The sequence below is a fragment of the Aptenodytes forsteri genome, unplaced genomic scaffold (assembly GCF_000699145.1).
Source record: "Aptenodytes forsteri isolate BGI_AS27 unplaced genomic scaffold, ASM69914v1 Scaffold136, whole genome shotgun sequence".
Classification (NCBI taxonomy): Eukaryota; Metazoa; Chordata; class Aves; order Sphenisciformes; family Spheniscidae; genus Aptenodytes; species Aptenodytes forsteri.
Genome location: NW_008796111.1, coordinates 2,019,109 through 2,030,605, shown reverse-complemented (window position 1 = coordinate 2,030,605; position 11,497 = coordinate 2,019,109). Strand labels below are relative to the sequence as shown.

Here is an 11,497-nt window from a genome sequence, read left to right as displayed (position 1 = left end):
GCCGCTCAGCTCCAGCCGGCTCCTCTCCCTCTCCGCCTGCCTCCCCCTCCTCTCCCCAGATTGTCTAATTAGCCCTGATGGATAGTTTAAGCAGCCACCGAGCGTCGCGACCTGCTGGAGCGTGAACAGTGCAGGCAGGGGCCAGCAGGCAGCCGGACCATGAGCACTATTCGAAGGCAGCCGGGGCCGGACCCACGCCACCGGAGCGATGTGCCGTGCTCACCAGCAGCGCCTGGCCGCAGCACCCGCCATCACCGGGCTCTTGGCCCCGTCGGCAGCCAGAGCTGCCCGGGAGCCGGTGGTCCCATGGGTGCCCTTGGGGTCTCCAAGCACCACCCCATGCAAGGGGAGGTTATACCCCATTTTCCCCCAGATGGTGGGGATGGAAAAGTGAGGAAGGCTGGGCGAGCTGCAGGCACGGGCAGGGGACCCAAGCTGCACGGGCCAGCCCGAACCTCTGTCACCCGCCACCAGCCATCAGTGCCTCATCTGTCTAATTGCTCCTTTATTGCTGCCCCGTGACATTGTCCCCTCCGGTGCCACCCTGAAACGGTCCCTTCCCCTATTCACGCCAGCGGCAATTAACGTGCCAGGAGAGACGGAGGGGCCGGGGTGGGCGGCAGGGCCTCCCTGCCACACACGGCCTGCCGTGAAATTTCCAATTAGGCTGCAAATACACGAGACGCCCTCAGCCCTGTGGCTGCCACGCCGGCCGTGATCAATTACCTTGGGGTTCTCCAGGATCCCGGCTTCGTAGCTGCAGCAGGCAGGGAAGGAGAGACAAGTCACTGCAGCACCTGCAACCTGCAACCCCAAAACCTGCCAGGATGACCCCCCCACTCCCACCACCCCATAAGGATGGGCATAAATACGTGTTATGGATCTCCAGGGGCTTTTAGCAGCAACCCTGCAAGCAGCGCTGGGTTTGGGAGAGCCCAGGAGATGGATGCTGCCACGTGGGACGTGGACAACTGGGCAGAAAGGGATGCTGGAGGTTTTGGGGTCACCCTTGGCCAGCACATGGAGGAGCAGCCTGGGACTCTGGAGATGGGAAGGGCTGTCCTGACCATGCAGGATGGGGGGATCGGGACCCCAGGCTCTGGGTCCTCACCCCACGGGAGCTCCCTGCCCGCCTGGCCTCTCACCTGATGTGCATGAGGTTTTCATCCATGCTCCAGGGCGTCTGGGGCGTCACGGGCACCGGGATCCCATGTTTCTGCCAAGAGAAGGGGAGCGGCGCTGAGCAAGCCCACGGGGAGAGCCAGCCCCCGCCAGCACTGGCCTCTGCCGGGATCAGCCCCGACAGCGCAAAGGCACAACCCACGGCCACCAGCAAGGCGGCACGGAGCAAGGTGGACGTCTGCGTCCCTGACCCTGGGCAACATCAGCTCCCACCATGAGGGCCACCTTGATGGGGACGTCAGGGACACAGCGTGGCCAGGAGGAAAACAGCCGCCCCAGCCCTGCCACGAGCTGAGACGGAGCCCCAGAGCATCCCATGAACCCAAGCGATGGAGACGTCGGCATGGACGTTGTGTGCTTTTTCTAGGTCCAGGTCCAGGATGGCGCATTCCCCCGGCTTAGCTCCTCATCAAGGGGAGGTGACACAGGGACAGAAATCCCCAAAACCACAGGATGCTCTCCAGCCTAAACAGGACTGATGCTCTGCCGCGAGGGGACAGCACACACGTCCCCACAGCCTCGTGCAAACACGTGGTGATGCAGACACACGGCAGGCATTCCCCTGAGCCCAGGCATCCTGAGCGTGCCATGCCCGGGGACGCACGGCCCCGCACCGGCTGCCTCCCCGGTGCAGCGCACAGTGCCGAGCCCAGCTCCCTAACAAGGTCACCAGCGCGCTCAATTATCTGCTGACACTTCAATGGGGGAAATTGCCTGTGAAGACGAGGTGAATACACGGGGGAATTAGCGGGAGAGGCGACAGTGGCGAGCTAACAACCAGAGCCAGCGGGGACATCGCCCACCCTGCTGGCAAGTCGAGCCGCAATGTCCCGGCTGCAGGATGGCCACGGCAAACCGGGGCTGGAGGTGGCGGCGGCTGCAGGTTCCCACCGCGCCTCGGCATGTTCGTACAGCCTATACAAGGGCAGGCGGCTCTACCATTTCAGTGTCACCACAGCAGGGACCTCAGGCTTGGCCAGGAGGAGAGGAGCAGGAGCTGAGCAGAGGCTCCTTGTTTGCCAGGAAGAGGGGAAGGAAACACTTGTGCTTGTTAAATCACCATCCTCAACCCATCACCTGAGATTGCAGCAAGGTCCTGAGTTAGCCCCTCTGCAGCATTAGGAGGTAACTCAGCCCTGCTGAGTTACCTTAGGAGTAACTCAGCCCTGGGGCTCATCATGGTTCGCTGGTCCCAAAGCATGCTTCCAGTGTGGTACCCCCCCAGGACCTCCACCCCAGGCTTTGGAAGTGGGCACTGGGCAGCCTTTGCCTCCTTGAGCCAGGCCCCTCTGCAGGGCTGGTGGGCACAGGGTGCTCTCCTGCCCACAGACCTTGGGGGAGAGCAGGCAGAGCTCGTCTACGCTTCACACGGGCTTCAAAACACAAGCTTGGGCTTGCTGGAAGGGCAAAACACTGCCTGCTGGGTGCAAGTGCTCAGGATCACCTGGCTTCTCCAGGAAAGAGCGAGAAGACGCCTCTCCTTGTCCCATCCCTTGGACAGATGGAGCTGCAGGTGCCTCCCAACCCCCCAGAGCCCCCCCAAATAATGCTAAGGGAGACCGAGGGCTAGGGGACAGACCTCAACCCCGCCTGGGGTCAGACCACACTCCCATCAGCACCTGTCCCCTTGTCCTCATCCCAGCGCCCTCGTGGATGTTGGCAGAGGAGGTTTCATCGTAATTAAAGCCAAGCAATTAATGCCGAGTGCTGTTTACCCTGATGGGCTGCACTCAGCAGCGTGGGGCTGGGGGGCAGTGCCCTCTGACAGGCTCTCCCCGTGCCACCGGTCACACCGATCTCACCCGGGATGTATAAACGCATCTTTCAGACCCAAATACCCGCCGATCGCGAGCCATGAGCCCCAGTTGATTTATTTTCCCAGCCAGCCCTCTCCTCCCTCTGCCTCCTCCTGGCAGCCGGGGAAGCCCGTGCTCCCCAGCCCATCCTCGCCCCACGTTATCACTTCAGAGGGGATCCTCCAAGTCCAGACCCACATACCAACAACCACCGAGCCCAGGCAGCCTCAGCCGGGACCAAACATGCCACGACCGAGGAGAGATCTCGCTCTCAGGGCACAGCCCCGATGAGCTCCATCCTGCCTGGCTCTGCCCGAGGCGATGGTTCGTCCTGGAGCAGCATCCAGGAGAGCTTCACCTTGCTCATTAAAGCGTTTCAGCCTCGGCTGGTTGCAGGGATGAAGCGGCCGCTGGAGTGGCTCTCTGCTGGACCAAGGCTGGCTCCAGCGCCCGGGCAGCAAATCTACGGCAAGAGCTGTGCTGCGGCGGCACAGATCCTCGCTTTCCCTGGCAGCAACCAAGACCCAAACATCATCGCGTTGTAACTCCCCAAGTGCCAAGGCGAGTGCATCCAAGTGCTGAAAGGACCTGGCCACACACCTCCCTCTCCTGACTGTGGAAAAGAAGGGAAACCCCCTTTTTTTTTTAATGCCGAACATAACCAGAGACCAAGAGGCACTACAAACCCTCAACCCCAACCTTTCGTCTTTGAATGGGGCCCCAATCCATTTAATTTCCCTTTTTTCCCCCCTTCCAAACAAAAAAACCCCACCCAAACAAAACCCCCAAACCCAAAACACATGTTCCATCTTCCATATAATAAAACTGCGGCACTCTTAATAACTCCCCTATTTGACAATTTGTTTGGCAACATATGGAAAGCTCTCGTAAACTTGCCCCTTCATAATACAATGGCAGATGGCAAACACAATCCTCAACACGCCGCTCTCGGCGGCCCTAATGGCCTCGGAGGGCTCCTCGCCCTGCTCTGCATCCCTCCGGCTCTGCACCTCGCCTTCCCAGAGATTACCCAGGCAGCTTCGACGGCAGCTATTTAAAAACTGAAGCAATTTTCTGGTTTATGCACAGAGCTGCCTTTTCCCTTTTGATTGATTGAGCCGAGTTGTCAAGCATTTCCATGAAGTTGCTAAAAAAGAAAGGTACCCTGGTGGGCACGTAAAAGCCTGATGCAAAACTTCTAATATGTTTTATTGCAACTTGTACTTCAAAAAGGAAGGGACAACAAAGGCGAACATATTTGCTTTGTCTGTTAGGCAAGCCAGGGAGCTAGGACCTGTTTCCTTGGAAAGTGGGTTACAATTAATAGCCAGGTAATTACGGGGCTTTTAGAAAGGAAGGAGAGAAAAAAAATAATAGAGGGGAACCCCCCCCTCCCCGACCAGAAGGCTCCGGCATGGTGCTGCAGGGATGTTGTGCAGGGTCGCTGCTGTCACCCGCCAAGCCATGGTGAGCCCGCAGCCGCCCGGAGCCGGCTCCTACCTTGGCGTAGTCCATCAGCTCGCGGCGCCCAGGGAAGCGCTGGTAAAACTCGGGCAGCCTCCATGGTGCGACGACCTGGCGGGAAGGCAGGAGCATGAGACGAGAAGCCCCCGGCCCCCTTGCAGCCCCTGGTCCCTTTTTGCCCCTCGGCACCATCCCAGGCTCCCCATGGGAGAGGGCTCCGGGCAGCCCCGGGGAGCTGGGACCCACGGGGTGCCGGTCCCCCAGCCGAAATTTAATCTCCCCACACAAGGGTGGAGTAACCCAAACCCCTGACCCTAACAGGGTGCTGAATGCTGGATGCAGCATCGATTATCCGGCAGCTGCCTTGGTAGCGTTTCCTCTGTGGCCTCGTAGCGCTTGGGGTAAAAATAGATCAATTAAGGATCATTACAGCCCCCTCAAATGCCAAAACGTTGCTTCGTGCAGCTGGCAGCTTGTTAAAGCGAGGCACGGCCACTCGCATTGGTGTTAAAACAAAATTCCCCGCCAGCTGGGGAGGGGGCCAGGAGCCTGGCGGTGGGGTCCCAGGGGACAATTTTGGCTGCCTTACCTTGATGTTAGGACACAGGGCGTAGCAGGTGAGCTCAAACCGCACTTGGTCGTTGCCCTGAAACACGAAGGGGAGATGCTGAGGGCTCACCCCGCACCGTGGCGGGCGAGGACCTGCTGTTTCCCTGCTCCCGGCTGCTCTACCTGTGCAGGGACAGGACCAAAATCCCCCAGCCGGGAGCTAGAGGGGACACGTCTCGGGGTCTCAGCTCCGGCTAGCACATGGGACAAACCGTTTCGTGGGAAAAGCCTCCCAGCCCGTGGCTCGGGAGACCCTCGGCTGAGCGGGGCGTTTGCAAATCCCTGCGAGAGCCACCAGCCAGGAGGAACGTCTGGCTGATGCTACCAGGGACTTCATAGACCGAGGGTCTCCGTGCAAGAGGGGTGTCACACCTAGTCTCCCAGTAACGACACTGGGATGGGATTGCTGGCTATTTTCACTGGAAAAGCAAGGCCTGAGGCTGAGGACCCACTTATCCCCTCCGTTCCCCCAGCACGGAAGGCAGCGGGAGGGGGTAATGGATGGCAGGACCTGGGCCAGGTCTGTCCCATGGAGTCACTCCTGGTTCCTCTCCATGGCTGGTTTGAACCCAAAACCATCTTTCCTGGTGCTCCTGATAGAATTGGGCACGGAGTGATCGAAACCCCAATGCAGCTCATTCACCTGGCTCCGAGGGAGCCCGGCTGATCCCAGGGTCACCCAAGCCATGCTCTCCCCTGGGCTGACACTCCTAAAAACAGAACTAGTACAAACCAGATTTGGGTATTTGTCCCTCCACAGGCATCAGAGGACACATGGAAGGAGAGGGCAAGGGGGGAGGAAGACCACGGTGTCCAGGAGGATGCAGCAGCTCATAATTAAATAGCTCTGAACCTCCCTTTATCTTAATTGGCCCATGCTGATGAGGTCCCGCTAATGAGGCCAGGTAGTCGGGAAGGGGCGAGGAGCGAGCCTGGGAGTTATTAGCACTTCCAAGGGAATAGTGCTCACCAAAGCCTATTTTCCAGCAGCACCAAGGGGCGTAAGGACACCCCCCTCCTCTCGGCCCCGGCCTGGAGGATACATTTACGGCCGGGCTGGGAAATCCCTGAGGACTATTATACGCAGGCGAGTACATCCACCAAAGCACTCATTTCCCTTACAGGCCCAAAACAAGTCCATCTGCTCCGGCAGTGGGGACACCGCAGATGGCCCGCATTTAAGACGCCGCAGCCGGGGACGGGGCGCAGCCGGGTCGAGTTACCCACGGTCGGTCCCTGCCTGCACCGGCGGCTTAATGGCTTGCGGAGCAGGCAGAGCCTGGGGAGCAGCCGAGGGTGCCCCTGCGAGTGGGGCCAGCTGGTGCTGGTGGTACCCAGGAGCGGAGGGGACATCATTGTGCCAGGGGTGCATTAGCCCAGGGCACCCTCGAGCGGGTGCCTTCAAGAGGGGGGCTGCTGGGGAAGGAGTGCGGGGAACCCATTGCAGCAGGAGCAAGTTATTTCAGCCACGAAGCCCCCCAGCCCCCCAGCTGCCCCTCTGCCCCATCTCCCCGGTGCCGGCATGCCCCTTGGCTATCCCCTGGCTGCATCCAAAATCCCCCTTCTAGCAGGATCCTCCGCCATAGCTGGGGACCCCCAAACCCAGCCCCCCAAACCCAGCCCCTTGCACTGAGACCCCTCCAGGTGGGCACCTCGCCTTTGCCCCTGGGCCAAGACGGGCATAATCTACGCTTCAAGTCCCTGCGGGACAGGGAGGTGGCATCCGGCAGGTCCTGGGTGCATGTACAGCACCCAAGGGCCCCACAGAGCTGCAGCTGGGACCAGCCAGGCTTGTGGCCTCTGGTGACAGTGTCACCCTGCCCCGGGTGTCCGCGCACTGGGCTGGGCAGCTTGCGGGCAGGGGCTGGAGGTGCCAGGGGGTGGCCCACGGTCACATCACGCAGGTCCCACGCTCCCCGTGGAGGATTTCCCCCTCTTCGGGCAGGGGCTGGCCCCAAGCAGCCTTTCCACGGTCTCTGGCTGCCTCTAGCGGCAAAGGGTCCTCCCTGCGGCCGGCGGCGACGGGGACAGCAGGGGATGGGGAGAGGGACCGGGACAGGGACAGAGGCAGCGCACCCTGCCCGCGGTGCCCCGAAACGCCCCCGCCGGTGCTGGCTCAGCCCCAGCCGGGTCCTGGCCCGGGCAGCCCCTGCCCGTAGCAGCTTTTAGAAAGCTGCTGGCGAAAGTGGGGGGGGTTGGCTGTGACCCAAGCCTTCCCGACAGGGAGAGGGAACCGAAATCGGGCACAGAAATCCCAGAAGTGAGAAGGAAGTGTCAAAATACTTCCCTGCAGAGCACCCACAAAATGCCCTGTGCACCCCTCCTGGCACCTACAGCTTGGCCAAGGGACTGACTGGGTCCCCCCCCAAGCACCCCATGCCATCCCCACTCCGGTGCCCCCATCCTCCCTCACCTTGCCGGTGGCCCCGTGGGCAACGTACTGGGCTCCCTCCCTCTGGGTGATCTCCACCAGCTTGCGGGCGATGCAGGGCCGTGCCAGCGCGGTGCCCAGCAGGTACCGGTCCTCATAGAGAGCGTTGGCCTGCACCGCCGGCCAGATGAACTCCTCCACGAACTCCTTGCTGATGTCCTCGATGTAAACCTGCCAGGATGGAGGAAGCCCCGTGATGGGAGGGTGGCTGGGGGTGGGATCCCGCTCCTCTGGGGCATTGGGGGTGGCATGGCGAAGGGTCCCTTCTCCTCCCCTTTCCTAGATGCTGCTAAAAGGCTTTGGTGCAAAACCTCTGGAAAAGGGATTCCTCGCTGGCATTGTCCCCCCACATAGTGGCCCCAGCCGTGGGGTGTGCGAGACCCCAGGGCTCAGCCCCACGGCAGGGAGCAGGGGAGCTCAGAGCTCCCTGGGCACCCGGAGGGAGGGATGCCGTTACCTTCTTGGCCCCCAGCGCCAGCGCTTTCTTTCGTGCCGCCTCAAAATCTTCCTTCTGCCCAATGTTGGCCTAGAAGGGGTGAAAAAACCAAGACTGAGTTTGAAAGGAGACCACAAAACCCAGCGCAAGCTCAGCCCAGCATGGGGCATCACATGAGGCATGGCAAAGCCCGTGCTGACCGGGCTTGAGGCCACCCAGGATAGGCAGGAGGGGGGTTGCCCCCCGAGGTGGCATACCTCGGGGCCATACCTTCCTCTGCCAAGCCCTTGGCTCTGCCCTGATGCGCTGCCCTCATTAGCGGAGGGTCATGTGCTGGCAGAGACAGGCTGTGCCGCACAGGGCTGGCAGCTCAGCAGAGCAGCACGTGGGCTGGGCAATGGTTAACCAGCGAGAGCGGGGTCACTGCTATGGCCACGCACATGCCAGGACCCCCGTCACCCACCCAGGTCCCCAGACCCATGACCCAGCGTCCCCTCCACCCCCAGCCCCTGGGGATGAGGTCCACGTGGGGCTCACCAGGTAGGCGATGACATCGTAGCCCTGCTCCTTCAGCCACACCAGGATGCAGGAGGTGTCGAGGCCCCCGCTGTAGGCGAGGACGACCGTGCCCTTGGGCTGAGCCATGGCGCTGGCAAAACAAAGGGAAAGGGGTTCACGATGGCCCCAACCCCAGCCCCGAGCGTCAGCCTGCTCTTGCTCGGCACAGGGATACTGCAGCCACCAGCTATGACACCCTCCCTGGTGTCCCTGAACTGGCCACGGGGCCATCATGGTCCAGCCGGGTGCTGAGGGCAGCCAGGGGTGAGGACTCTCCTGGGGATGGGATATTCTGGGCAAAACAAACATTACCCAGGTGATGAACAACCAGGAGGCAAGAAGCAAAGCCCACGGTAAACTAAACACTCGGGGCTGGCAGTGGCTTGGGTAGGTGGAGGAGCATGTGGTGGAGCCGCCGGTGCCGGGACAAGCTCTCCGATTAAAAACACGGACTCCCAGGATTGCTCTCACTCACAGGTAGTGAGGGCTGCTGCCGTCGGGTGCCAGGTGCTCCCGTGGGACCAGGGCCACGGGCAGCACATCGCGCTGGGCCACGTTCAGCCCGGGTCTGGCTGAGACCCCTCCTCTGCCGGGCACACCAGGCTGGGGGCAGAGAGCAGCAAGCAGCATAGGAGGGGACTCACCACGGCATTGGGAGGGATCAGTTGGACCAAGAGCCCTCCCAGGGCTGCAAGGAGCAGGGAAAGAGCTGGGGGCAGGAGGAAAAGCCATGGCACTGCGGCCACGTCCAGGCTGCAGCTCCCAGCCAGGGAGGGCACCCTGCCCGTGTGCCGGCCGGTGCACCCAGCAGTAGCTGGGTGATGGAGGAGGCCAGGGCAGCCATCGGGGCTGCTTTGCTCTTACCTTTGCTCCACGCAGCTCTCGCTCTGGCAACCCGGGCACAGCCTGCCCCACGCTCTGCAAGCACCCTGCAACACCGGGGGGCCAGAACTCAGACGCAGGCACCCGGCCGTGGCAGAGATGCGGCCCAATGCCTTGCTTGGGCATGACCCGGCACGATGCGGCCCTGTGCCAGGGCCGGTGCGGAGGAACCACTCAGCCCCGAGCGCCCACCAGCACTGCCGGGTGTGTGATAGCTGCAGGGCTGGGGTGCTCGGCAGCATCCCCCACAGCCCAGCCCCACATCTAATTAATGCTTAATGGGCGTTTGTCCTAATTACACTGCCCCATGTTTCTTGCCAGCATGAAACACCTATATGGGGATTCGGGGCCAAGGAGATCGAGGACTGCAGCCAACAACAGGAGATGGTGAAGGATGAGGCAGCCCAGAGCTCAGGGGGGAGGGATGGGGGATCCCGCTGCGGGAAGGGGCTCGGGGCTGTCCCCACGGTCCCCGGACCAGGCTGTGAATCCCAAGGCCCAGCGAAGAGGTGATGCCAGCTGACCCTTGGCCGGGGAAGGCAGACGACAGAGCCAGCCAAATCCCATCCTGAGCAACTTTCATGCTGCTGCCGCCAAGTCAGCACAATCCTGCTCCTGCTTTTGCACGCAGGGAAGGCGCCGTGCCGAGGTCCTCCAGGCTGGCCCACCCAGCACCTTTCACAGCAGGATGCAGTTACGTTGGGGTGTGCCCCAGCACGCTGGTCCTGCCAGCGTGGTGTGGAGCCAGTGTCTCACAGGGATGGCTTGGAGCCGGCCCAGGTGCAGGATCTGGCCTGCTGCTGCCAGTTCCTCGCTGAAGAGCAAAGGGGTCTGACAGCCCCGTAACCGTGATTTGGCTCCCTAAGCCTGCCCGTGCCCGTCAGGCTGCCTGCGCAGGCAGTGCAGGCAGCACCCAGGCTTGTGCAACCGGCGTTTCCCTACCCTTGGGGCCCCGCGGGTGTGCCGAGCTGGGCCACTGCCCGGGGAGGCTCAGCCGCTCTCTTCCTCACCAGGGCATTTACAGGAAGGCAGTCACAGTTCCCGAAAGAGCCCAGCCCAAGCATGACACTGCACCTGTGGCTCCTTGCTGGGCGCAGGGTGCTGGGCAAATTGCTGGGCAATTTCCGCAAAAAACCCATCTCCCCGCTGCAGCCACCAGCATCACTGTCGCGGCTGCCAGCCTGACTAAGCACCTCTGAGACGGGGCACGCTCGCTTCACGAATGGCCTGGCAGCAGGTTCAAGGAAATGCCTCCAACTTTCGCCTGCTCAGACATGTTGCACTGCCCACGCGATGCCCAAAGGACCTGAAGCACCTTGCCCTGAGGTTGCATCCTGCATCCCGGGAACGGTGCGGAGTCACCAGCATTTTCAGCTCCGGAAACGGGGCTCGTGCTAAGCCTGGCTGCCCAGGACCGGACAGCCACTAAGTTTTGGCATTAGGTGGTAATAAATCAGTGCAAACAAAGCTCAGCGAAGGGGAATGTGGCAGGACTTTCTCAGCCCTGATTATTATTTCTGTAGCCACTTCCGTGTGAGTTGCGGCAGGGTTTTTACCAGAGCGACTCCGGCTGCTCTGCTCCGCAGGAACACTGCGTTTTTGTTTTTAAAACCAAGAAAAAAAAATAAAAGGGGAGGGAAATAAAAAGCTTGAAACTTCGGTAAGGAGAGGAACCGCCTTCGCCAGCCAGGCTGGAAGAGCAGCCTCTGCTCCGGCGAGTGCTGCCTGCGGGCTGGGATGGGGCAGGCAGCAGGGGCAGGCTCCCCAGGGGTTCCTGCAGCAGAGGCGTGCAGGGATGTGCTCGCTGGTGCTGGGGTTTGCCTCAGCATCATTCCTCCACCTCGTGGGAGTCCCATCCTGCCCCCCAGCATCCCCAGAGCAGAGCGGGGAGGGCATGGGGTGGTGCCAGCCGAAGTCCCAGCTCCCCTCCCTGAGGGTGGCCAAGCCCAGGGTCCCCATCAGGGAGATGGAACTGACTTGCAAATCCCCCCTTCCAAAACTGAGCCAGAAGGAGCTTGACTGCAGCCTGCGTCTCCCAGTGCTGGGAAGGTGCTGGGACCCCCCCGCCCTGCTCCTGCAGGGACCAACGAGCCCTTCTCCAGCACCTAGGGGTGGGGGAGACCCATGGGTGGGTAGACA

At 61.6% G+C, this 11,497-nt stretch overlaps 2 protein-coding genes across 2 annotated transcripts in view; both read right to left on the bottom strand.

Annotated features, from left to right (window-relative positions):
• Positions 1 to 8,563, bottom strand: part of ASS1 (argininosuccinate synthase 1) — a 31,040-nt gene extending 22,477 nt beyond the window's left edge. The window contains exons 1-7 of the mRNA XM_009286933.1: positions 8,456 to 8,563; positions 7,940 to 8,008; positions 7,465 to 7,653; positions 5,032 to 5,088; positions 4,479 to 4,553; positions 1,146 to 1,216; positions 727 to 757 (exon numbers count right to left, since the gene is read on the bottom strand). Coding sequence (XP_009285208.1) covers positions 727 to 757; positions 1,146 to 1,216; positions 4,479 to 4,553; positions 5,032 to 5,088; positions 7,465 to 7,653; positions 7,940 to 8,008; positions 8,456 to 8,563 — 600 coding nt within the window. The remainder of the gene's footprint in view (positions 1 to 726; positions 758 to 1,145; positions 1,217 to 4,478; positions 4,554 to 5,031; positions 5,089 to 7,464; positions 7,654 to 7,939; positions 8,009 to 8,455) is intronic.
• A 384-nt stretch (positions 8,564 to 8,947) lies between these two features.
• The window catches only part of HMCN2 (hemicentin 2), a 44,145-nt gene continuing 41,595 nt past the window's right edge, over positions 8,948 to 11,497 (bottom strand). Inside the window, 2 exon segments of the mRNA XM_019474060.1 lie at positions 8,948 to 9,079; positions 9,341 to 9,405. Of these exon segments, the coding sequence (XP_019329605.1) occupies positions 8,948 to 9,079; positions 9,341 to 9,405 (197 nt within the window).